We start from the raw sequence: 27,268 nt of genomic DNA, 5'->3' as shown, positions 1-27,268 counted from the left end.
AAAAGTCAGTAGCTTTTGGGTTGGCACGCATTTCAACGGGGGGCCAAAAAAAAGCGAGATCTCCTCCCCGCAGAAACCTTTTCTGCCTTTATCTCACTGTACAGAGGTTCATTAATTTTGCATTTGCCTTCCAGACTGACGAGTGGAGCAGAGATAGCCCCCCCCCGATTTCTATTGAGGTGTTCATCTGTGGGTGGCCTTGGCTTTTCCTGTTCACCACAGGTACAAAGCTGCCACTCACATTTACTCCTGTTCTTCCTCAAGCTTATTGAGGAAAGGTTTTCCCACCGCTTCTTCCGCAGGAATCGGTTTATAACAGCGTGGCTGATCTGGCAGGGGCCATACCACCCAATTAGCCGTGCTAAACCAAGGACGTCGCTCTTCGACGCGGAGCTGGTTTTATGGGTGTATGAATGGAATGAGAGTGGCAGCATGGGAGTATGTATTTTTCTCTGTCTCCCGAAGTCCATGAAAACTTATTAAGACACAACGCGAAATCTGCAAAGGTGTTTTGTGAATGCCAGTGAGCCCCGTATGACAAACAGTGTATTAAAAAGCACTGAGGCAAGCTGTGATAAACACTCTCCCTCCTTGCCGCTGTAATACATACAGTAAGCGAGAGATACCGTCCTGCATTCAATCAAAATCAGCACCAGCGTCTTTGTTCCTTCCAGACACAAGCTACAAACCGTGAGTTCTGTTTTAATCTGATCAGCGCCTCTGGCATTTATGATTGGTTGTGGCGCTGCTCACCTAATGAACGGCTTCATTTTTCCCCTGCTAAATGATATTTAAAAAAAAAAAAAAGCCTCAGAAAAGAGAAACAAACAAATCTAGACTGGGCCATTTAAAAACACAGACTGGGTTTCTGAGCAGATGCAAACTGATTTATACCAGCTGTGCATGTGGGTCTACACCTAGGATCACAAACGTTCCACAAATCTGGATTTCCTTTCATTTCTAAAGCCTATAGGCTTGTGTTTACCTCTCTTGCTAAACCAGCCTCCCCAGGAAGGATGCTCACTTCCCTGGGCAAGAAAATTCCCCAGTCCGTGTGCCTGGCTGTGGTGTCATTGGCGACCAGCCTGAAAAGCCCTGTATCTTTTCCTTGTCCTAGTCCAGATGAAGGCCAGAGGAGGGAGAGGGGTAAGTCTCAAGTTCTGAGTCAGGAAGCACTACTGGCTGCATAAGGCGGTATTCTGGGATGGTCACGAAAAATCTAGTTTCATGCTTGTGATGATGGTAAAGAGCAATGAATCTTATCCCATTTGCCAGTCTGAGGGAAGACAAAAAAGGATTTACCGCAGTAATGTGGGACTTTGTGAGAACGCACACTCTGTGTGGGAGCTGTACTGAAAACGCTGTTGACAGCCGTAGCTGCTTTTCAAGTGGACAGAAGAACTAGAACACTGAGAATGTCAGGTGTCACAGATTCCGTTATAGTTCTCCATGGCACCACCAAGGTCACTCCCATTTAATGGAGTTTGTTCCTGTTTGGGTATTTTTTCAATTCAGAACAGAATGCTTCACCCCCTGCAAGCTGTATGTTTCCAAACGGAAGCAGACACCAAGGGTAACAGCACCGTCGAGAACACTTTGAAAGGTGCCAAGTGCTACGCCAAGGTTGTTGCCGTTGCTGACAACCAGCGAGAAGTTGCTTTTAAACTTTTGAATGGTGGCGTGTTTTGCTAATACACGTCTTGGAATGGAGGCTTAAAATAGCTCCTGGACTACCTGCTTATGCTGAATGAAGGGAAAGATGAATCAGAGCTGACTGTGCCGGAAACACTGGGGTTTGAATCTCTGGTCTACAAGAAGATTTCATTAGAGATCTTGAATGAATCCCTTATGTTCTCCGTGCCTGAAAACCACACCAGAAAACATGAGCACCCTTGCAGCGACGAAGGTATGGAGTGTGCTGGGTTGTTAGCGGTGCACTAATACTATTACATCTCATTAATGATGGCTATTACATCTCGATTACGTTCATGAAATGTTGGGGTGCTGGTCCCAGCGTTGGGGTGTTGGAATCTGCAAGTGACTGTGTCCAGCACGTAGGCACAGGATGGCAGAAGTGGCCGAGTATCTGCTCTCAGGGTGAGCCCAGAGGGGTTATTCCACAACAAATGGGATTTCAGAAGAGCGAGTATCACGTTGTGCAACCCACACTCCAGTTACGAAGAGCTCTGGCCCCTGACCCCTTCCCTTGCACGCTTGGCTTCGGCAGGAGATGAACCACAGGCCTGTGTGACCCAGGCTGACACCTGCTCAGCCCCGAGACATTTGTAAAGAAAAAATTGTGCGTGAAAGTTTTCACTGGAGACGACACAGTTAAGGAGTAGTGATGAGATGCAGAGCAATCAGACATCCTGATTAATTATGATGTGTTTTAGTGGTGCCCGAGGCTGAAAGCTGCATTGCAGAAGTGTTGGACATACCCTTCCTCCTGAGCAGCTTCCAAAGACAGGAGAAAGGAGAAGCAGAAGAAAGGAACAAAGAAATGCCGGGCTAACTGGTTCAGCCCTTAATGCGACTGAAACTGATGCAATGGCGAAATATGGTGTGTCTGTCCTTTCCTCTTCATGCTGCATTTCATCAAGACGAGGGAGAATGAAATGGTCCATCCAAGATATTAATGTTACTCCCAAGAGAGGAGTTCTTTACTCTCTCTGTACCTTTGCAGATCTCGAAGCAGATCTTCCAGGCTGTGCGTCCATAATCGCTCCTTCATGTACCTTCAGTTTACAGCGAAGCCGAGACATCTCAGCAGTGCACAGCGGAGCAGCAGCAGTGTGGATGCAGAGCGGACTGTTCGTGCTTTACAAGATGGTTTTACATTTTTGTGTTAAAAGGGTAAAGGATTTTGCTTCCCGTTTCTTCAGGATTTCATAGAGAAGGAGCCAAGTGTAATCAAATGTCATGTCACTGGTGGTACAAACCAGCCAAGCCAGTACTTTCAAGCAAAAGGAAGAGGTCCCCACTGGAAAGACCAAAAATCTATAGTGAGGGAGTGGATGGGTAAGTGCGTGGCTGTTGTGCTCACCCACCTGCAGTACTGCGTCCAGCTCTGGAGTCCTCAGCACAAGAAGGACATGGACCTGTTGGAATGGGTCCCACGGAGACCATGGAGATGCTGGGAGGGCTGGAGCCCCTCTGCTGGGAGGACAGGCTGAGAGAGCTGGGGGGGTCCAGCCTGGAGAAGAGAAGGCTCCGGGGAGACCTTCCAGCCACTTCCAGTCCCTAAAGGGGGCCTACAGGAGAGATGGGGAGGGAATCTTTTATCAGGGAGTAGAGTGATAGGACGAGAGGGAATGGTTTTAAACTGAAAGAGATTTAGATTGGATATTAGTGAGAAATTTTTCACTCTGAGGGTGGTGAGCCCCTGGCCCAGGTTGCCCAGAGAAGCTGTGGCTGCCCCATCCCTGGAGGGGTTCAAGGCCAGGTTGGACGGGGCTTGGAGCAACCTGGTCTAGTGGGAGGTGTCCCTGCCCAGGGCAGGGGCGTGGAACTAGATGATCTTTATGGTCCCTTCCAACCCAAACCATTCTATGATTCTATCATACTCTGGCCATGTCTGAGATGTTTAATTTTCATTTAAGTTTTTTTGACTCTTCCCACTTAATTTGCTCTCAGTAAGTCTGTCTTCAAGAGCGAACCAATTGTGTTTTCTCTCTCTTTAGTAGCCATGGTCCCTGGTGGGCTCAGTTGACCTGTCCTCGGGGCTGTCTCCGTGCTCCTGTACTTCTGGAGGGGTTTTGCACTTGAGTGCCCAAAGTCGCTTCACGCTCTGCTTCGTGCCTCACAGCCCACCAGAGACCCGTAACAATAACCAGGATGCGCCGCCTTATTGCTTAAACACCCTCATGAATATACTCCAACCCGATCTACAGTTCGAACAAATTCAATAAGGCAGCGGAGGATTTAAAGACATTTTAAATAAATTAACTTCTGGATGGATGTTTATTAAGTTTTATGAAGCCATTTACTAAAATGTAACGTTTGTTTCAAAAGGCGCCTGAAATTTTCCTCCTGTGAACTATGGAAATTACTTTTATAATTGAAATGAGAAATACGGGCCAAATTGAAAGCATTCCTCATTGCTCGAGGCGCAGCCCTTGTGCCTTTCTAGAAGAAAAAAGAAATTCCTTGATTCTCCGCAGCCTTTTTGTTTTCCTTCGCAATGGTGGGGCGGGATGCGGTGCCCGACTGCGTGACACGGGGTGGGAGGAGCGAGGAGCTCCTGGATCCCGGGAGTTTTGCGTTTTCAAGGAGTCAGCCCAGAGCTAGAGAAGCCACGAGCAGAGGGCAACGTTTTTCACCCCAGCTTGAACGCGGTCCGGGTTTCTGCACCGTCCGTGGCGGCTCCGCTGGGAGCATCCTGCCCTGCACAAAATCCTCCTGCAGCCAGAAAACAAGGGCATGGCCGCATGTTGTGGGTTTTCACTGCTGAAGAGACGAGCTGCAGCTCCTTTGGCAGTGGACTGAAAAGACACCTTTTCACAGAGCAGGGCTGAATACCAAATAAAAGGATCCGTAAAATAAATGATTTGATTCTTTAATAATAGATGGTGTAGGGACAATAGAGGCTCCTGCTCTGCTCATCTGGAAGCAGCACCGACATGCTTTTGGAGAGGCGGTGCATTTCAGCTAGGTTTTAGAAGATGAATTTTCCAGGCATGAATGATTCCAAATATTTAAATTTTATTTTGTTGCTGCTTTCCGAGCAACCTTTCTCTCCGCCAGACATCAAAACAATTGAATGGCTACAAACTAGGAAGATTTTGCGTATTTTCCTAGCGCTCGGCCAAGCTGTTTCACAACAGAACTTTAACGGGGAGCAGCAGGGACTATGGAGGTGACTGATTTTGGCTCATTAAGTGTAAAGACACTTTAATGTAGTGGGTGATACCCAAGTGTTCTGTTCCCAGAAAATTACATCTGTGTTAGAAAAACGGATGCCGGGGAGGAAGCGGGTCACGTAGAAGAGGGGAAGGTGGGGAGGGAAATCTCCCCGTTAAGGCGCAGTAAACCTGCTTTGTTTTGAGCAGCAGATTCTCTGGGGCGAGGGCCGTCTCCTTCGCTCCGGCCCTACAGCTCCCAGTGCAATAAAGCCCTGATTTGCTCAGTTTTCTGGGCAAAGCCGCTGCAGGAATCATGGCCAAGATACGTCGTCTTTATCATTTGGCCGGAAACAGGGGGAAAGCAGGCAGGCAAGACAAGTGTCCTGGTTTGAGCGACACAGGATTCATTTCTCTTCCAGTGATTTTCTTTTCAGTAAGGTCTCTTCCAATTCTAGGGAAAACTGCGTTTTTAGAGGGCTCTAGTGTCTGAATTTGTGAAAACTGTTGCTCGTTCCTTGGGAGAGGAGACCAACCCCCGCCCTGCTACAACCCCCTTTCAGGGGGTCAATGGGATTTCACCAGTTCAGACCACAACCAGAGAGCCTGTGCTGCCATTTCAAGCATAACCAGCCCAAGCCTTAAATTCGGATATTTATTTCTTAGGATCCATAAATGTCAAAATAAAATAAAATAAAATACCATACAGTACAAAGGCTATAATGGGAAGTAACCATTTCATGACAGTTTGTTCAGTAAATACAGTATCAATAATAGCACGTTACATTGAAAGAGAGTTTCCCATTGCTACACAAAGGATTTCACACCCTCTTCCTTCCCTTTGTCACAGAAAATATTACAAAGGAGACGCTGACACATTTTTAACATTCATTTTTTTTTTCCCCATTGCGCAACAGGCCACAGAAAATAAAGCACATCAACATTTTGTATTTCCGAGAAAAAAAAAAAAAAAAAAAAAAGGTGCGCTTTAAAAAAATATCTGCCATAAATACAATATGTGCGGGACTATCAGGTGGCACGGCTGGGGAAGGGGGGAAGGGCTCTTGATCACACAGCCAGGACACAGCATCATGAAATTTTGGGTTAGCGATTTCTGTTTTCCTACGAAACGAATCCAGACTGAGAGCAGAAGGACTCGTTGAGCTGTAATGTCAACAACCGGACGGAGCTCAAGCAGATACAGCGTTGTTTAAAGCAGCCACCAAACGTCACCACCAGGTAGGTACCGGACTGAGACTCGTGGCGTTGCACGGGAAAGGTCCAGGGCTCTCGTGCCCTCCCCGAGGGCAGGTACCGACGGAGCCGCGCAGAGGATGGGCTCAAACCCGCAGCAGGAGCTGCCGGCAGCAACAGCGCACCTGGGGGCTGCCTTTCGCTAAACGTTCGATGCTATAAATGCAAAAGGTCCTGCTATCGTCACGCGTACGGCACGTGTCCCGCTAACCCTCCTCACACCACTCCGCCATTCAGTTTTTGAAGCGAGGTCTCGCGCGCTTTGCGAAAAAAGAGAAAAGTGAGGAAGTCCTGTCTGGGGGGAAATTTCCAAAGAGACCGTGTAAATCTGATTGCACGCGCTGCCAAATGGACGGCCCTGACGAGAACGCTTTGAAGAGAAACGAAACCTCAAAATGATATTTGAAGAGGTCACTAGATAGACTCTCTTCGGATGGGAATTTCCCAGGATCCTTCCGGCAGCACTTCACCTCCGTGGGTTCAACAGATTTTTTTTTTAGTTAAAACAAAACAGTTCAGAACACTTACTGGAAATTTGCATAGATTAACATCGTGCCGCACCAACGCTCACCTCTCTGCCCCAGCGGGGAGTTCAGACAAGACAGGAATACAAAGGATGGGACTACGCGTTTTTTCTAATGGCAGAAGCCACTTTCACTTGATTAGGTTTAAAGCTAAACCTTGTTGGGTTAGTAGTCATTAAAAGGCATGGAAAGAACCATTTTTCTGGTATAGACTGGGCAGTTTGTACCTTTTTCTTCTCTACAGGATCATGCTTTCCTTTGCAAAACCATGGGGTCTTGCAGTGAGTTATCCGCAATTCTTTGTGCTCAAGGGAACTAAATTTCTGGGTCAAATATAGCAAAACTAGGCGAGGAGGGGAAAGAGGATGAAATCAGCTGTGACCTACACTTTTCAGCTCAACGTAGTCAGATTTGGCCCGTGGAAGAGGTAGCTTTGAGCTGCAATCTCAGATTAAGGCCATAGACTCAGGTCTGCTCCTGCGCGAAACTGCAGGGACGGAGGTGTAGAAGCCAGCGAACCGCTTGGATAAATCCCCCCAGGTAGTCAGCTCTTCAGGACTCGACCCAATAAACATTGCAGAAAGAGCTTATGATAAGTTCATTTTTACTCCAGCTTGTTCCCATTTTCATGTCAAATCAAAACCAAACCGACCGCTTTCTCTGAGCTGCGATCAAATATTCTGCAAGCTGCCAGTGTATCTCAGTAAGGAAAATCTAAGCCAAGCATTTTATGTGAAACAACAGTTTTCGTACAGTGTTTTCTAAGATAATCAAGCACATTTCAGCAGGTTGGTGTTGAACAAGTATATTAATAATGTTTAACATTTCCAAAGCAACTGAGACACGCAGGATGTTGAATCCTACCGAAAGTCAAAGCAACGCACAGTTACAGCTTCCGTGTGAGGTTTCAGGAACCGCCTCCCAGCTGTTAACTCGATTTAGAGGCGAAGTTAAAAAATTTGGGTCCTCTCCAGAAACGTTGAGAGTCCCTTGCCTGGAAGGCCAATGTTAAGTGTGTGACATTAAGACTTCTCTTCCTCTGCTCATCATACCTGGACTTTTCAACAGGGCAGTATGTACAAGTCTTCTAGACCTTCTTCTTCCAACCTGCCCAAGCCATTTCTAACATGCACATAGATAACAATCGCTGCTTCCTCACAGATTTCCTTCCAAAGAGACCAGTCTCCTTTTTGATATTTTTTTTGTTGGTGTGTGTGCCATTACCTGTTTTTCTTGCCAAAGAGGAGTCAACTGTGCATGAGCAACAAAAGCGCTTTGTCAAATACAATCTCTGCCCTCTGTTTGATACAACCAGGGCAAGAAATTAAAAGAAGGCATGACAGGACAGAGCTTGCAGTTTGGCGGAATCAGAAGAAGCTAAAGCCCCCACTAATATTTTGAGCCCTTTCTTTTGCAGTGGTTCTGTACTAGGCATTAAAATAATCTCCCATCCCTGGTAGATGCGGTTGGAGGTCATGGCTGATGGTAGCCCGCTCTAGCATGGTACCTAGCTCTGTACAACTGCCAGGTTATAAGTGCCTTGGAAGTAGATAGCTATCACTCAAAACTCACAGCAAACACCCCACAAGTGTTTTCTCTACACCCTGAGCCCCATAGGGCCTAACCCATGGGATACCACACCTCTAGCAGAAGTCAGCGGTACCCAGTGGGTCAGTAACTGGTCTCCATCATTGTGTGAGGGTTGACTGGGGCCAGATCCACATCTCCAGCATCAAGACTTCTGTTACGTACCAAGTGTGCTCGTCAGCTGAAGAGTGAGAGGGTACGGGCAAAGCCCAGAAAGCTGAATTGAGCCAAGTGACTCTTCTAGTTTGTCATCATAAAGAGGCAAGCCCTGCTCTCCCAGTCAAGCGTGGTGGGAAAGGGGACGCAAGGTCACCACCAGCAAAACCACAGCAGAGGTTGCACAGGATGATTGGTTGGTTCCAGCTCCATGCAGGTCACCACCTGGTGATGTGACAGCAGGGAAAGCCCTTTAGCTTGTCCCAGAGGCCTGTGACTTCTGGTGCTAAAGGCTCTAGAGCAATTTGCTGCATCGTATAGCGGGCTGTAAGAGGTGGAACTATATGGGAGAAAAGTTCGCGCTACCTGTCCTGGCCAGCTGAGAAATTTCAAAGAGAATTTTCAGGTCTTGTTTCTGTTCCTCTGCCTCCTTAAAAGAGGTGTTTAAGAGCTAAGGCTCCCCAGTTTAAACCTTCTTGTGTTCTTCATCCACACTATCTGAAGATTTGTGTGTGCAGCTCAGTGTGACAACAGGTCTGGTAGCAAAAAGAAATAAAACAAAAGGTAAAACAAGAGGCCCTGCTGCCTGCAACTTATATAACCTATGAGACATCAGCCTTGTGAAAATGGTGAGGAAACAAGTAAAACGGGAATAAGAATGGGAAAAATCTGAAGGTCCCACAGAATTGGGGCAGGTTGCTCTTATCTCAGCAGCCCGGAGCCCTCATCAGCCTGGAGTTTTCTCACCTCAATGCAGGGCAGCTAACTGTTCTCCCTGGTAAAAAATAGCATTTGGCTGTACGGCAACAGTAAGATTTTCCGTTTCTGTTCATTTTCAGCGCTCCAGCTGGGCACAGTTTCTGCATTCTTTGCTAGAGACTTTATAATGTATTGGTGTTGCAGTACCAATACCAGCGAGAGAGGGGCTTCACTGTGCCAGGCACTAGACATGCCCTAAGGTAAAAGATGACTCCCATTTCCCAGGCCACAGCCACCCCTATCTAGGTAAGGCATCATCTGTTGTTATTTAATTTCAAGGAGCCAGAGTGGCTCTCTTGAGCACCTAGGTCACATTAATCATGATTTAGACATATTTCTAAAACAACCATCTGGCTCCCTGAGTTTTCACTCATTGAACATCCCATAGATGAGCATGTCCATTCTCCAAAAACATCCCTTTCTGTTCAAAACTGCTTTCTCCCCATCAGACTGCTCGGTGCCACCAAGAGACGTGATCTCGAACCCCTGGATGGGAACATGGCATCTCTGCACTGAGAAAAGGATGAAATGCAGTATGGTTTTGCCTAAGTTTAACATATTTTGGCTTCCCAGTTAACACCGCAGCTGGATTTATGCCAGACTGAAGTTACAAAACGTGTAGACATTACTCACAAGAGGCAAGGCCAATGCTTTAAAATAACCTCAAAGTTACTGGCAACACAAAGCCTATTTTTCCAACAAAAATGACTTTGCTAAACACACTTGTGTTACGTGAGTTTGGAGACCATGCACGAAAGTCACAGAGGCCTCTCTCTAAGTTTTGACTCCACCATGAAACGCGCTTCCCTTCCTCCTTTGGCTTCAGTATGTAGTTTCCCTTGTGACCTGGCTGGAAAATGTGTGGTTGCTGGAGATGCTGTTGGATTTCCTGGTGAAGGCCAGTCGCTTCTTCTTCTTCCTCCATGGCAGGCACAGGAGTGTGAGTGTGGAGAGGAAGATCTGTCGGAAGTTTGCAGACACCAGGTTGTAGAGGATGGGGTTGATTGCCGAACTGACGTAGAAGAGGACGTTTGTCAGCATGTAGAAGTAGTGGTAGAAGTTGAAAAGGAAACTGCAAGGACAGATGAAAGATAAAAATCTAAATAGAGTGTGGAGAGCTGAAATAATTCAAAGCCACAAGGGTGAGAAAAACATGAGCTAACCTTTCTCGGGACATGAGCTGACCAATGGTGCGTGAGCCACCAGAAAACATCTCTGTTTTCAACTGGGACTGGCCAAGAGCAGGTCAAGTGTCTCTACAAAGGTCTACCCCAATCACTAACAGTTAAAAACTTATTTATGCCCTGGGTCTGGATGTGATATTTACCTCGTATGTTCATTTTATCTTTTGAAAATAGACATGCTTGAAAATGAGAAGCCAGATGGAAATTTGTTTCCGTGTCATGCATATACATTAGCTTGACTTTTCTGGCTGCAGTTCTGGTCTACAAAGCCTGCAGAAGAGCCAAGATCCGGTAACAGATGCAGGTCCCTCCTCCCCCCGGCAGCGAGAGCTGCATCAGCTCATTCGGTGGGTCCCTGCCTTGGGATTTGTCTGTAATCTGGGATAGCACTCGCTATTCTGCGGCAAGTTGGTGATAGCATGCATTCGAAACATATCCCGACCATCACAATGTGATGTTTTCAACTAGAATTTGTTGAAAATCCTTATTAATTTTTTTCATTTTTTTTTTTCTTATGGAAGTATCTTTCCTTGGGACAATGGAGATCAACAGCTCCAAGCTGATAAAGGGTTTATAAACAACACGGGTCGCATTTTCAGGAAGATGTTCCCCAGGAGTATTTATCTCAGTGGAAATTGCAGACCTTTTCGTTAGTCTGAGCACTGTCTAGCAGAAGATGAATAGACGTGTGCTGGAGTACATCACCAATCCCTCCACAGCCCCTCCGCACTGCCAAGTACCGCATGGCCCATCCAGCTCTTACAAAGAGAGTTTCTCTATAGAGTTGTGAGGAATTAATATAGCAAAAATTTCTCTTCTTCAGGGGCAGGCACATGCATTTATAAATGAACACGTCAAGGTGCTGCGAGCTCTTGATTAGCTACCATACTGATAGCTCACCATTCACAATATGCCTGTGAACTCAGTGTTTTCCTAAAATCGCTCATGGCTTTTAAAAGAAGAAAAAAATAAATTAAATGCGAATGCAACCACCATGCATAAATTCACACTAACTGCAGACAGACTTCTCTACCCCTCTTGCTCAAAGCAAACGCAGTCGTTACATAAATGATTGCTGCTTTAAGTGCTTTTCATACAGGAAAGCAAACAACAGTTTGTCCCAGCGTGCGCCTAGAGCTCTGTTTTCCCGATTGAAGAGAGGTTTTGGGTTTTACTACGGATGGATGTACAATTCCATTCAGTAGACTGCTATATTGTAAATTACTATTTCTTTTTGTGCTTGGAGGTTATGAAATTTTAATGTCTCATAGTTGCTCTGGTACTGTAGCTTTTTCTTTTCCTGTTCATTGCAGGAAAAACAGCCAGTCCCAGAGAGAAGAGGGATGGAACACCATGGGGAGGAAAGACGTGTTTTTCACTGAGAACATCTCCCGGCGTCTCAGGCTACCTGGGTGTATATCCCCAGACAACATTAATGCTTAATTGCCTCCTGTTTAAAATGAATAATGAGTTCTGTGGCTGCTCTGCAGAGGAACCTGGCCCGACGCGGCAGAAAGGCTGCACGGAGCATTTTGTGTGCCCTTGCACATCTGTGAACGGCGCACGTGCGTTCAGCGTCGGCGTGCAATTATCCCTGCATTCTCTGAGAATCTGGACGTTTTTCTCATCAGCGGCAACTGCTGGTATTTAATGTTGATCCACTCCCTGCAAACCCCAGTAAATAACCTGCCCCAGACTCAGTAGGCAGCACAGCTATTTCCCCACCTGTGTAATCTCTGCTGTCACTAAGGAAACGTGCCATCGGGGAGCTAAACTGTGTGTTGACGGGAGCTGCTCCGTCTTTGGGCCGGTGATCGATATCTCCGCCACGGAGACAGCAATCCACTTCGGATGTATCAAACCCCCCTGTCCCAACGCCATTTCATCAAGGACTGTCAGGGGCGAATATCCATCGCCGCTGTTAACGGGGGGGAGGCTGTGGTGGCAGCCACAGGAGAAGGAAGGCCACGCTGCTGCGTCTCGGCTCAAGCTAATGCTGCCTCCACCCACATCTGGGGGAGTTCGGCGTGTCCTCGGGAGTTTGGGCGACACAGGATTCATTCCTCTTTCAGTACTTTCGCTTTTCAATAAGGTCTCTTCTAATGCTAGAGAAAAGTGCATTTTTAGAAGACTCTAGTGTCTGAATTTGTGAAAATATTTACTTTATGGCCAGCTATGGGATGCGGGTTTCAAGGTCTCGGTGTTGGAGCTCACCGGGTATGGGGATGAGGAGGAGCGAGACCCGGGCACTTGACCCAAAATGCCAACAGGATTGTTTCATACCGTGAACGTCACATTCAATGTAAATTAGAAGGTTTGATGAGGATTTCTCCCTACCCTATGACGGCTGCGGTCCAGAGCGCTCCTCGCCCCGGTGCTGGAGCCCTGAGCCCTCCCCTCCCTCCCGGAGCCGCAGCGCTGGCAGGGTCCCACGTTGGCTGTCCCTGCGGGGAGTGCACGGCTTCTGCTGGGGAATGGGCTGGGGATAGTCCTTGTATATCTTACATACTCATTCTTTAGTACTATTAATATTAATTACTTAGTCTTAATCTACTAAATCTATTTATATTTCAACCCCTGGGTTTCCTTGTTTTTCCTGATTCCCCTTCCTGTGCTGGGAGTGGTCATCAGGCAACAGAGTAATTGTCTAAACGCCAATAAGTTGTTGTGGGTTCCTCAAACCATAACGAGATGATACAACTAGGATTCTTAATTTGTCTGGCAAACATGGTAACAAATCCAAAAGAAAAGATCAAAACAACAATTAGGAGGCTGAGGCTTTAACCCCTCGCGTGGAGAACACCTTTGCTCCCAGATCCCTGCCCAGATCCCCACCTCCATCCCCCAGTGGGTGCCCTGACAGCCCCGTCCTGGCAGGGGGGGACCTCGTCCCCCGCCTCGTGACTCACTCTGTCCAGTGACTGGAGGGGACGTAGCAGAACATGAGGCGCCGAATGTGATAAGGGAGCCAGCAGACCACGAAGGCAATCACCACAGCACCTGCAAGGCATGAAAAAAGCCCGTTATTTTCGTGAGCAATCCTTCATCGGGGGTGAAAAAGGCACCTGTCTGTGCGGTGTTTATGGCTACAAACTCTTTTCCGAACGCCCCACTTTGTTCTTTTATTGCCGTTGTGCAAAATTAATAACCCTGAGGGACTACCAGCCTGCAAATGTCGGTAAAAACAAGCATAACAGAAGTAATGGAAAATAGCAATAAGCGGGGGGGCAGGGAGACTACAAACAGGAGACGGTACGACACGGATGAAGGAGCGCTGGTGCCTCGTTCAGACGCTGGCTTAAATAAAACTGTATTGGCATCTGTCCTTGTGTTTCATGCCCTTGTGGCACCGGGTGTTTTGTTCGAAGCACTGGCAGAGACGGTCAGCGTGTGTTTTTCATCCAGGTAGACAGGGAGCCAGGAACACGCTAATCCCATTAGTTTGTTACGCGGAGCCACTGGCCGCAGTCCCCACGGAGCTGGGGTCATTAAACAGCCCCAGGAGCCGGGCTTGGCCTTTGGTTCGGCGCTTGTGCAATACCTGAGACAGTGATTACAGGAGGTTTGGGTCCGGACATTGCCATAACAAAAACGACTAATTAAAGGGTAAGGAGAGAAAGACGATATGTTTTTTTTTTTCCTTTCCAGATTCTAGCCCAGGGACGTCAAACAATGGAAAATAAAATGCAACAACTCTGAACGATAAAAATGCTGCTGGTAGAGTACTTTCGTCAATCTTGATTAAAAAGTAGATATATCAGGCAATCGAGGGAAAGATTTGTTTCCTTTTGTGATATGCATTTCAACCTCTGTATGAAATGATGGGATTCTGGCAGAATCCTAGCAGGAAATAAAGAAATCTCAGTTAAAACATAACACAATAAAAGACAAAAAGAAAATCAAGGCTAAATAAAATAATTATGTTAATTTTTTATCCCAAATTCGCTCTACAGAGAATAAGGGCCGCATCACTCTTGTCCTTTATGTGACCTGCAAAGGGCTCGGAAGCAGCAAAGCTCTCTTACGGAGCCACGCGCGGCCAGTGCAATGCGGATTCGGCACATGGAGGCAAAGGCTGCTTTTCCTTCTGCCTTGGGCCTGGGAATATTTATGTGGATATGACCCAAACCCAGATGCTGTCATCCCATGGGGACTATGCCGTAGCTCATAGGGGAGATATGCAGGAGATGTGTTTCCCTTGAAAAACGCGGTCCAGCAGGAGCAAGTCTGGCTGTGGTGGCATCTCCCCATCACCGTTACTCAGCCAAGAGGCACGGAGGAGGCTTCAGCAGCCGAGTGGCGAGTGAAGTGTGCCCTATTTTTGTGGGTGTCATCACTAGCAGCGTCACTGCCTGATTTGTACAGAAATTAAATAATTCCTGGTGTCCAGCTCCATACTGCCTTACTTCAACTCCATGTGCGATCTCTCTTATTAAACACATAACTAACGAGGGAGACGGTTATATTCTTTTTGCATCAGCCTGCACGGCGTATGAGAGCGTCTTCCAGGAATGCTGCAAAAGCCATTTATTCAATAAAGTTTTAGGCAACTGAAGGGACGTGTTTTGGAAAGAAGGCTGGAGGCTCTGTTTTTATTCTCTTGTCCAAGCGAATTCATTATTTCAATCTGAATATTTTTGGCTGCTATATGGCCATTGTAATTGCAGAGGTAATACATCACTCGACGGCCTGCAGCTCTTCAGGCGCCATCAAGTGAATGAGTTTGACCTGTGTCTGATCCTGCCCCGAGGAGCTTTGCTGGGACGTCGGTGGGGACAGCCCCTGAATGACACGTGGCACAGGAGAAGTGGGGAGGTCCACCGGGAAGCTCGGCGGGAGCGCTGGATGCCTGCCTTGCTCGTTCACATTCCTGGGCACCTGCTTTTGGCCACCTCCAGAAATGAATTTGTCTGTCAGATGGACCTTTGGTTTGCCCGGCATGGAGCCCTCCACCCGCGGCTCCCCAGGAGATCCCTCCCAGGGGCCGGAGGAGAAGCGATGCTCTCCAGCCTCTCCCCCTCCATCCATCAGCATCGGGCCAGAGGGAACGGGCCAAGATCACAGCTCCACTCCATCTGCTTTCCCAGTGCCTGTACAGGATTCGCTGGATTTTCAGGCTGTGAAAGCAGCTTCTCAAATGGCTCCCAACACAACTTCATTTGTGCACATCATAATTTTTGCGGAAACGGTCCGTGCACTGGCACTTCCCAGCTGTTACCCTGCATGCCGCTCTTTAAGAACAGCAGGATCGGGATTCTTTCTACAGCCAATTGCAGGAGTCCCGCACATCTGCCTGTTAAATTTACCAACACGTTAAATGGAAGTGGTTTTCTCCCTGTAAAGGATCTCTGCTTCTGTTGCTCAGACAATGCCATGCCAAATACCACGGAGGCAGGGATCTAGAGCAGCAAAAACACATATTGAGAGAAGAATCTGCTTGACTTCAGCAAACGAACAGTCAATTAAGTAATCTGTGGTAATTCTGCCATATCACACGCAATCACTCTGCAATTAAAACTCTATTAAACACATAGCTGAGTGCACTGGAGACACTGACGGTCTGATGTGGAAGTCCCAGCTGGGTACCACGCTGTGCGGGTCTGTGCCACCAGCCTCTGCCGCGCAGATTAGGAGACCCTGACCTGCATTTGTCACCCTTAATCCGTATGTTTCAATTTTATCATGCAAAGGATCAAGCAGATTTAGGGTGGCCATCCTGCCCTGTTGGGTCCCCTCCCCAGGGATGAATATGAACCGCGGGAACGTGTTAACTTTCGCCTAATACAGAACAAAAAGCGTCCTTTTTGCCAAGACACCTGGTGCCGTTAGCTGCTGTCTTGTGCCTCCCCGAGCACATGCTTATCAAAAGGGATGAGCTGTCAAACAAATGCTGGGAAAAGTGGCTGCTGTAATGAGTTTTTACAATTTTTATCAGCTCCTAGGAGGTGTCCTCCATTATCAAAGGCTTGACGCAGGGGTTTCTTTGGTGGGTCAAGGTCGGCCTGCTGGAGCTGAGCACCGCAGAGGAAGGATTCGACCCAATGTGTGATGGGGGCGACTGTCCAGGATGGTGTTTGTGAGGTTGGAGATTTCCCGCCTCTATTTTTTGAACTATAAACAAACCAGACCCATCCCTCACTTCTAATTAATTCAAGGCAGTTTTAACAGGAGCAGGGCCGCTCCATGAAATTCTCATATTTCCCCCATTTGAGCAAATAAGGCATCAAACCTGCGGAGCAGCCCAGGGCTGGGGAGCGGAGAGGGGACCCCGACCCTCGTGTGCTGGGGAATGGTCCTTCCACCGGGCTGCATCTTCTTTTCCCTTCTAAATCAAACTCCAAATTTAAATGTGTATTAAAACCTGAATTATTCCATCCTGTGCCTTTCTATTTGTATTTCTATACAATGGCTGTATTCTCTGCCTGTTTGAAGCGCATCCCAAGGGAGAAGGGGAGAGAGGAAGGAGGAGCGGTGCAGGACGAGCCCTTGTTTGTTTATCGCACGGGAAATCCTGCAGAGGGAAACATGAATTTTGAATGACAGCTTTTTCATTGTGCAAAAGAAGATTTAAACTGTGCCAGTCTTGATTTTCAAACTAAACTGGATGTGGAAGCAATCCTGGAAGTTAAATTATATTAGATTGCACTGTGTATTTTATTTTACCTTGTGCGTATCCTGTGGCTGAGGCTGGGAGACAGCCCTTCTCCAGGGCCAACGTCTCGAAAAACTCATGTTGGGTTAGCGTGAGCACGGAGCAACAGATCCATGTGTGTAAAAAGACCACGGCGGCTGCTCGGTGGGTGGATTGACTGAGCACGGGAGCCATGCTTGGGAGGGGTTTTCAGCCCCCCATCCCTATTTGGGACCATCTGAGGCTCAGCGTGACTTGGAGCACCGGGATGGCGATGGGTAACGTGCCACCACTGCCGACTCACGCGGGACCCCAGGGATCTGCTGCAGTGCAAAGCACTTGGCTGGTGTTTTCCCCCTCAATTCAACTCTTCTGTCCTCTCTGGAACTGTGCTGAGTCACAGCCCTGTGGCTCTGGAGTAGCCCTCGCTGAGGGCATCCCTCCATCCTCTCCTCCTTTCACTCCAGGAGAGGGAGAGAAGAGATGCTGCTCCCTCTTTTAACCACCTCGGCTGTTGCTTAGACCTCCAGAGAAGCTCAGAACCATCCTTCCTTGATAGTTTTGCTCAGATCATTTTGGCCAATTTCTTTCTTTTTCTCTGCATTTCAAGGGGAGCTGAAACGCATACAGCTGGGGAACAGCGCGCTGTGATTTCTAAGCAAAGGCAGGAGCTCTTTGGGTAAGTACCGACCCATCTGAACATCAGCTCTCAGCCTTTTCCTGCATTTCAGCTCATCAGCGCCGTGTGTCTCCAACACTGCCCAAGGAATGCACGCTCCATACATTCATAGAATGGTTGGGTTTGGAAGGGATCTTAAAGATCATCTAGTTCCACCCCTCTGCCCTGGGCAGGGACACCTCCCACCAGCCCAGGTTGCTCCAAGCCCCGTCCAGCCTGGCCTTGAACCCCTCCAGGGATGGGGCAGAATAACACATCTGACACTGTTATGGGGCTCATGTCAGGGATTTGCATTAATGCTGATTTCTGGAGAAACAGACCGTGTGTATTCAAAGCTCCTGGGTTTTATACACTTATTTAGTTGATGCCATTACAAGAGAATCTCACAAAGGGGAGCAAGTGTCACCGTGCCGTTTGATGTGAGAGACGGTAAGAGCTGGGCCAAGTGTAGCTGTAGCTGGCTCTGCCTAGTTAAACCTCGAGGAGCTGTTTATATTAACACGATGCACCACCTGACAGGTCGTAGGCAATATTTATACCAGCGAGCCCCAAACTAGGGATTACGGGAGCTGCAAGGGTGGGTATGAGCCTAGTAAAATTAAAACTGCTTATGCTGGTATTTGGGTCACAAGGCTGCAGAAGAAAGGATTTCCATAAAAGTCGATAACAACCAGGAGAGACTGGGGCCACCAGTCTGAGAGCGAAGAAGGAGAAACTGGGAATAGCAATGGGCCTGGAGAGCCCCCAGCTCCTTCAGACACCACTGAAAACACACAGCATTTGCTGGATACAATTCCCCTGCGCTCTCGCACGTGCTACTGAGCCGTGTAAACATTAGATTTGACTCCTCAATTTCCATTCCCAGCAGCCAGCAATCTGCTTTTTATCTTTCTGTACCATTTTCCTTCTTTTTTTCCTGCTGCAGTCTCTTTTTTGGATTAAGGGGTAGAAGATGCTATCTTCCTTGAAAGGAGCCATGTTCCCCTAAATACTTCTTTGTTAATGGCAGCGAGACAGCAAAGTGAATAGAAAAAAAATTGGCATGCAAACCCAATGTCTTTTGCTCAGATTATATTTTCCAGTCCTGATTTTCAATGGCTTCAGCTGACAGATTTGAAAATGGATGAGAATTCCTACCCCTGCTCATGCTGGTGATTAAATCGTTCACTGGCACCGGTTTCATCCATAAGGAACAGGGCAGAAAATGAAGGATAAAAGCTATTCCATGAACAGGGTCCAAGCAGCGCGTCCCTGACGACAGAGTGCAAATGGGGGTGTCTTCTCCAGTTTCCTTCCGAGATTATTAATTTTTGGGAAGAGAAAGAAGTTGCTCGATTACATTTCAGCTTCATTTGTGCCATTTCCCCCAAGGGATGTCCGGGTGTTTGGAGAAGGAAGGAGAAAGAAAATTTAAGCTTTGAAGGACAGAAAAGGGCTCCCGTCTGCTCCTCACCGGGTTCAAGGCTCTTTTTATTCGGTCAGATGGGGTATACCCCGGGCATCCTCTGCGGCTCCTTTCTTCTTTCCTCTCCAGTTCTGAGTTTCACGTGTCCTTTGTTCCTCCCCGAACGGTTTCTGCTGCAGAGGGACCCTGGGCTGTATTTACCGCATGCTTCTGCGGTGACTAAGACCCTGGCCAGCCTTTATGTTTAAAAACACATCAGTTAGCTTTTTAAACACTCATGTGGCCAGGGTTTAACACCTGGAAAATCTGCTTGTGGGGCGTGACCGGCCCTCGCGTTGTCATCAGAGGTGCAGCCACGAGAGCCTGAATCCCGGTCGAAACGCCCGGCGCCAGCCAAGGGACACGTCTTGGGAGAGGAGAGAAAAGCATCTCCCCGTCCCGAGAGGTGCGGCCATGGTCCCCCTCGGCCCCTCGGCGGGTGTTTATAGAGCGCTCCGACACCGCTCTCTTCGTGTGTCTTGGCAGGCTGTAAAGTAAACCCGCGCGTACAAACGTCTCCGGGAAATATATACAACTGTTGTATAGCTAATTTATCCTCCCGAATTTCAGTGTGACACTTCAGCTGTTAAACTCGGCTTCTACTCACGCGTAATGTCACAGGGGTTTTGCTGAACTCCACTTGGAGTTGCCCAGACTTCGTATTATGGATACAAACTGCCACGAATTTAGCTCCTTTCTTGCAAAAGAAATGATTCATGGACAAATCTGATTTCCTTAGAATACAGGAATTTAAAAATACAGCTGTTTAAGGAGGAGATTTTCAGACTGGTGCTCTGTTGTGTTTTGTGGCGGCAAAGTATTTGCTATTTGTTATTCTTGTTAACGGGGTTGTTACACTAAATCTCACAGCAATATTCTCCTCCTCAAACGGCTCCAATTTGGAACATCACTGCAGAGAAATGGATGAACTCTTCAAAACATTTGTTCCGAAGGGAACTTATTAATGCAGAAATTGATGTAGGCTGCATGGATACTTCATTAATACTTGGCATTTGTTGAGTACCAAAGAAATGCCGAGACCTCAAAATCATCATTTTAAAATTCTTAGACACTCAGAAAGGAAGGTGGTTTGACTTCATGTCCTAAAAACCACCTTACGGAGGCATCACCCAGCCCGCTGTGGGAGACTGAAGGATATTCTTTTAATTGGTTAAACCTCTCCAAGTGCTTTATAATTGCTTTCACTAAGCGGCTTCTGTAACGGAGCAAACGCTACCTGGAGCTGATCGCATCTTAATAGGCTTAGCCAATGTCCACCCAGGGATGCGCAAAGCCTCCCCCTGATGGCCATCAACTCGTCTCAACACGGTTATCAGAGCTCAGCTACGCCGTTCAACAACTCCTTCCTTCCATCCACGGCGGGAACCACCCGACAGGCGGTCGGGGAGGTGCTGGAGGCCACTGGGAGGAGAACGGGCTGCAGGCCGGTGTACTGATGGGGACAATTAGCCCACATCACAAAACCGTCCCCTTTCAAGAAGATATGTTGGCCACAGTGCTTTCGGCTTGAACCAAGCCCCGATTTTTGAGCAGGTGTTTGGAAATGTGGGACTGAGACGGGGAAGATTTATATTGCCTCTCTGTCTGGATACAGTCTGCCACGGTCTGGGCAGCGTATGCGATGTTTTACCCGCTGAAGGCTTATCCTGGAGGGTGCGTGTGTGCATGTGTGTGTTTCAGATTTGTTTAGGATGCGATCGGATGGTTGACGTATCAGGCGATGCCATCAGAGAAGCTTCACCCTTCCATGAAGCATCACATAGCGCCCAAGAGACTCAGCTTCCCAGCACTAAATACAGCCAAGGAATAATAACAGTAAATTGGCGGTGGTTTATAACCGGAGAAATGGCAGGAATATGGGATGGATGGAGGAGGGAGGTACTTTGAGCGGCAGCAGTGGTGCAGACATTGCCCTGTGATCCTCGCAAAAGAGCTGGGAAGCTGCCAGCGCCTTGAGCTCTCGGAATCCGGATCCTCACACCTGGTGAACACCGACAGCAGGGAGGGAATTAGAATCAGAAATCACACGCTTAATGAATTAACGAGCTGGCTCCCAGGCAGCAGGGCTGACACGTCCCTTGATCCTGATCTCCCTAATTATTTTGTACATGACCAAAGTCAGACAGAGCCAAGAAACCACATAAATGCTGGCAAAGAGGAGGAAAACGGTGTTGTGGATGTTCTGAATGAAGCTCTTAGCCTGACCACTTTTAGCTCCTATTTCAGTGTAAAGAAATACATAATCTCAGTAGATCTGGAGGAAGGAAGGAAGGTGTTTGCTGCTCTGGTCTCATCCAACAGCTCTGCACACCAGGAACCGCAAAAAACTCTTTTCTGAGCACTAGTTTTACAGGTTCTGAGACACTTCACCCTTAAATCAAAATCAAGCTCTCTTGTACTTCAGACCAAAGTTCTCTTTTGGAAATGGAAAATACTTTGACCCCCATGAAGCTCTGATTTTGTGCCAACAGTTTTATTAGTGTAGACAAGCGTCTTTTCACTTTTCCCATCCTCTTCCATAAACCAGCCGAGACTGTGTACATGGTTTTGGCTGCCGTGGATCCCAGGATAAATCATGCGCATCCTTGTTTTTTTTTTCCTGCTTTTCAGGCAGCTCAGAGGCCCGGTTTATTAAGGAAAAAAAAAAAGTTGAGAGGAACAGGTGACAAAAGTAAATGTGAATCAAACACCTCCACTAATCATCTGAAAAATGAAATGAAGCAGGATTTCACTCACACTTGCTCGACAAAAAAAGCCTTTTCTGCCTGCCATGGTGACTCACAGACAAAACTGATGGTGGGTTTTTTATTTGCTGGATCGTCCTCAGCCCAGACAAGGAGCAAGCGGCCGCTCTCTCATTGCCTTCCCCGGCAGGGCAGGAGCTCGGTCCTGCGGGGGGTGACAGTGGGGAGATGCACGTGGTACCCGGGGGCCGCGTCTGACCCGCTTCTGCACCATTTCAGCCTCCAGCCTCTTGCTTTTGCTAACTTTTCTCAGCTTTTGAAGTACATAACAAAAGCAAAAATTTGCCTGGAGAAGAAGAAGATAAAAATTAAGCTTATTGTTCGGAGAGAAAAGGGCTGTTTTTCAGTGCCTCGGAGGAAACGTGGACCTGTTGGTGAGGGATGCTCTTCCACCACCTCCCAGCAATGCCCACGGAGCGGCGGGTGCAGATTTAGGTCTCTCTGCTATTATTCATGAAGAGCTCTCTCCTTGTGATGTTAAAAGAGTGTACAATGCTAAAAGGAGAGAGGGAGGTGTGAGATGTTGTAGCGCAAGCGAGAAAAGGCAGCTTCTCACTTAATGGCAGAAGGCAGAAGCGATAAGAAACAGAAAAAGATAGCAGGGAGCCCAGGGGCTTGCACGGCCCCGTCCTGGCAGGCTTGGAGCCGAAGTGGGGCTCCTGTCTTATCCCTGGGTGGGTGACAGTTAACCGGGACACAGGGAGAGTAAATAACCACAGCCCAACAAGAAAATTACGGGGAATTTAATGTCTTCTGGGTTTTTCTCTCCTTTTCCTCAGGGGCATCTCCCAGCGCGGTGTTCGGAGATGGGGTGCACTCGGTGGGTCACCTACGGCACGGCCACAGCGCGCTGCGTGGGAAGCATCCCGCGTGAAAAACCGCTGGGAAAAGCTCCTGGAGGTTCTTGGTGCCTTCTCGAGGGATTTCTTTCCTTGTTGAAAATGTGGCCTTGGCCAAAGCGCTTGAGTTACCAAGAGCTTTGCCATGAAAGCTTTCTGCTGTCGACCCCTCCCCATCTAATGTGCACGAGGACTCTCACACTTTATCACCACACCGGCACACTTTATTAGATTTTTTTGGGTGCTATTTTTGACCAGCTTTTGCTTTACCATTTGTCAGTTTAAGCCACCAGATTCTTTGTTCTTTTCCTCAGCTTATTTAATTAAGCCATCCAGAATTTTGCAGTACAGCTGAGTTTCCTGGGTGCAGGATATTTTATTTAACCTTTGTCTGAACCAAAGTTTTGCAGAAAAAGAAAGGGAATAAAGCGATATATGCAAGGTTTAAGTTGCTGTTGACTTAATCGTTAAAATGCTGGGCTAGTTTTGCTTTTTCAGAGTCTCTGTGTGTGAGCAGGTCTATTCTTTAGCTTTACATAGCACCAAGCAAAGGCAAAAGAAAAGGACGATGTGTGATTACCCTAAATGTGGTCGTTTGTAAGAATAAAAAAAAAAAAATTGAATCTCTTTCTGTCTTCATCCATGGAGATCAGAGTTCTGTCTAGTTTCTCCATGAAGTTATGAACGCCCGCCCGAGCAGTTCAGAAACGGGCACTTCTGCTCACAGCTGTCGGTGCTGTTTGAGACGTCGCGTGTGCCAACGGGAACCCTTTATTGCACGTGAAATATGGATGACGGTATTTGCCGGCCCCCAAAGGGCCGCAAAATTTAGTTAAATCATATAAACAGCAGCCTTAAAAAATAAAATAAAATTGTACTGCATACTAATTTGGCTTGGGGCAAAAAAAATGTCTTTTTTAAATATATGGTGATCAGCTGGGTCAGAGTCTGTAAAATATCGGGTGCAATAACTGGTGGGAGAAGGTGAAGTGCAACTCACAGAAAGCTGCACACGGGTCCCTTGGGAACTCTGCTGAGTTCACAGTGAGAGATCTGGCCCCCAGGGAAGGAAATAGATCAGAGTCACCTTAACCCAGAGCCCAACGCTTGGCCTGGGCAGGCGTCACGTGCAGGACAGGAACGGGGGAATTCTGTCACCTCAGACAACACCGCGATCGCCCCTGCCACTGTCTGGCCTCAGGTTTGCAAGTGCGCAGTGGAGTTATTTCTGGGTTATAAAAAATCAGGTGTAAGGGATTACACGAGCAATGTTTTGCTATCGAATCAGTGTTGCTCTCATCAGAGTTTTGAAGAGGAGAAATACTAGGAAGAGTCTGATTTGATCAAAAATATATATTTTTTAAATCTGAGTCATTGGGCCATTTTTTTTTTTTCTAACAGAGAGAGGAAAATTGAAATCTGAATTAAAGCTGTGATTGATTGCGAGAAACTCTTTTCTCCCGTGTGTGTATCTTCAGGGGGAAAATGATTTTCCACACACCTCTAATGAAGCAAAAGACACCTTCAGCGCAGCTCCTGCTTTTCCCTTGGGAGGAGGGGAATGAAAACCACCAGCACCGGGTTTCCAACGTCTCTGCTTCTAACAGCTGAGAGGAATTTGCAGATCTAATTTACCATGGGCAATGCCAGTGGGGCTGCGTACCCTGTGCTGTGCCCACCCCAGCTGATCTGCTCAAACCCAGTCCCACAAAACAAGTTGGGGTTTAAAACTACATCAGTCCCCGGGTCACAATCAGAGCCTAAAACCAGCACTCGCCGAAAGAGAGGTGCTCAGGCTGGAGCTGGCCAGAAATAGAAACAGGAAAGCTTGATATTATCAAGTTGTCTCTATTTCGCAGAACTTGAAATATATTTTTTTGCTTAAATTTGAATTTTTCATTTATCAGCTTCTCCCCCGCTGAGCACAATTAAATAATACTCAAATATCTCTTTAGATTCCTTTCTCTGTATGGTTTTTTTTTTAATCCTTTAAGGTAAGATTAGGACTCAGAAAAATGTCTCTGGGAGAAAAAGAAAATAGTGGAAAATGGATGGTAAAACTCCCTAGAGAACTCTTGGTTCTTGGCTATTTTCCAAAGTCTGGGGCTTTGAGGCAAGAATTGGACAATTTTGGCAAATGTCAAAGCATGTGGAGGCAATTTGGATTTCCAAAAAGAGCAAATTTTCATTTAAAATAGGTTTGGGGTGAAAGCATTTACCAATTTCAACCTATTACACTTCAAATCGTATTTACTTAGACACCTCTATCCAGTTCCGTGCCAAAATATGCGAATACTTACGTAGGACCCTCACGCCATGCTTCAAGGCTTGGACGCGGCTGGGCTCCATGGACATGCTGAGCATCGTCTGCTGCCCGCCGATGGTGCAGACCTGGTTCTCCTGGGCCGCCTGTTTGAACATGACCATGAGCTGGTTGGCGATGATGGTGTTGAGCACAGAAATGACGACCATGGGGAACACGAAGGAGACAAAAGTGTTGACCTGTGGGGAAAAGATGTGGCGCGGTCAAGGGATGAGAAGGATCGGTGAGGCAGGAGATTGTGTTTTATTTCTCACAGCGACAGAGAAACAGCCTGCAGTGGAAATCTCTTCCCTCCTCTTACTGTGCTGCCTTTGGCTTTTGAAGGCTTATTGCACAGAGGGAAAACTCAACCGCCACTGACATCCATTCATTCACGTGGGTCAACACTCAAAACAGGCAAATTCATTCGCATCCAATTATGTTGTTTTCCCCTTCCCACTGCAGTTCATTGCCAGAAATGTCTCGACCGAAACACGCCATTGATCTTTTCATCTTGTGAACAGCAGGATGCCGCTTAGCTTTCATTGTGCGTAGCATGACTTCTAAATAACGGTATGTTGAATATTTTTTTTTTTATTATGAGCGCTCCTTGAGATCTTTTTAACTTTCTTTTTTTGTGTTCTGTCCTTTCCTTGTACATTTAATGACAGCATTTTGTTATCTCGTAATTAAATTATCCAATAAACTTTGTGCCCTAAGGGATTAAAATTGATCGGAATAAACAAGCGGAAGTTGTAATGTTTTTAGTACAAATTATTTGATTACTACAGTTTTGATAAAATTAAATGGAGGATCAAATTAAGCAGCGATTGAATCAAGTGGAAGTCACTGTTCGTGTCAAATAAAAGCAGGAAGGCTTTGTGAGGGCCTTGTGGGCTGTCGAGGAACCCGGCTGGAGCTGAGCTTAGGGAACGGCAGCCCGGGGAGGCGCAGGGTTTGCCTATGGCACGGTGGGGCGGTGGGGTGCCCTGCTCACCCCCCGCTGCATGGAGGGGCCGGGGGCCCATGGGGCTCCTCCTCTCCGCTCCCTGGCTCAGGACGGGGCTCAGCGCATCACTGAGATGAGAGCGGGACAAAACAAAACCCCCTCAATTCTTGAAAACATCAAAATATTAACAAGAATTAAGCTGTGTGCTGCAAATCGCTGCGGAAGCAATTTTATAAAAAGTGATAAAATGACAAGAAGATAAAACTACTAAAACCAGTAGGGCACTCTGCCCCCTGGCAGGGTTACAAGGCGCGCTAACTTCTTCCCCAGAGAGCCGCGTATCTTGCACGTCGGTGCTCTAAAACACAGGAGCAATCCTGCTCTCCAAGCCAACGCCACGTCCCTCTGCAGCCCGAAAAACCCGGAAAGCCTCATCTACAAAGGGGTGCTCCATCTGCTCGGGTGGAGATGTCTCTTCTCCGCCCGCCCACAGCACCACCACCGCAGCACACAAGCATTCGCCGTACACCCAGTGCCCAGCGCAGATGTGTGGGCTCTTTGCTCTGGAGGGGTTCAAAAGGTGCCGGAGATGAACGCAAAGCTGGAGAAAGAATCCAACCACACCCCCAGGATGCTACAGGGCATCCATAAAAGAAAGAACATAAGCATATGGGGAGCAGGTGCACTGGCAATCAGAAGCACTTAAGTTTCTTTGTTCCTAAATTTGGGAAAGATGCAACTCCTCTTTTGGTGGAGACAGGCGGTGTTGCTGTTGCCAAAGTTTTCTTCAGATGGATGGAGTCTCCATACAGCTTTGAGCTCCAGAGCTCAATGCGTTTCGCAGAAGGACCAGCTGGGTTTCGTCTCTCGCAACCCACATGGGGAGAACATCATCGCTCGTTTATGCTGGGTGATAACCATAGAGCTCCTCTGCGGACTGAGAAAGTTCCTACATATAACTTTGCCCCAGCTATAAAATAGTCTTGCCTAATAGTATTACGCGGAACTCAAAAAGTCTTTTCTGAGCTTTCTTCAAAGGCTTGATTCATTCCATAATTGTATTGTGAAGTCTTTAAAGACCTTGGGAAATTGTCTAGAATAGCACTGACTTTCCCTTTTGTGAATTGTTATGGTAAAAGTGTGAAAACTGCATGCTTTCTATGAAAGGCTATATTTGAAGAATTTTTTCCGTGTCTTGATTTCTACCAAAACTCTCATACAGGTAAAAAAAAAAAAATCAATATTTTCCCTGAGGCGGAAGGGTTTCATTTCTGGAAAGAATTATTTGCAAACACAAACTCCCGAGGACAGTAACGGCTAAAAAAGCGGTTTCCCCCTCCTGCAAACCCTCTGCATT

The 27,268-nt window shown here is 47.2% G+C and overlaps 1 protein-coding gene across 1 annotated transcript in view; it reads right to left on the bottom strand.

Annotated features, from left to right (window-relative positions):
- Window positions 1-7,407: 7,407 nt before the first annotated feature.
- The window catches only part of NTSR1 (neurotensin receptor 1), a 59,521-nt gene continuing 39,660 nt past the window's right edge, over window positions 7,408-27,268 (bottom strand). Inside the window, exons 2-4 of the mRNA XM_074604878.1 lie at window positions 24,961-25,162; window positions 13,212-13,302; window positions 7,408-10,190 (exon numbers count right to left, since the gene is read on the bottom strand). Coding sequence (XP_074460979.1) covers window positions 9,941-10,190; window positions 13,212-13,302; window positions 24,961-25,162 — 543 coding nt within the window. The 3' untranslated portion in view covers window positions 7,408-9,940. The remainder of the gene's footprint in view (window positions 10,191-13,211; window positions 13,303-24,960; window positions 25,163-27,268) is intronic.

Source organism: Larus michahellis, chromosome 12 (assembly GCF_964199755.1).
Source record: "Larus michahellis chromosome 12, bLarMic1.1, whole genome shotgun sequence".
In the NCBI taxonomy this organism is placed as follows: Eukaryota; Metazoa; Chordata; class Aves; order Charadriiformes; family Laridae; genus Larus; species Larus michahellis.
Note: the sequence above shows the minus strand (reverse complement) of the source record. Positions and strands in the feature narration are given on the sequence as shown.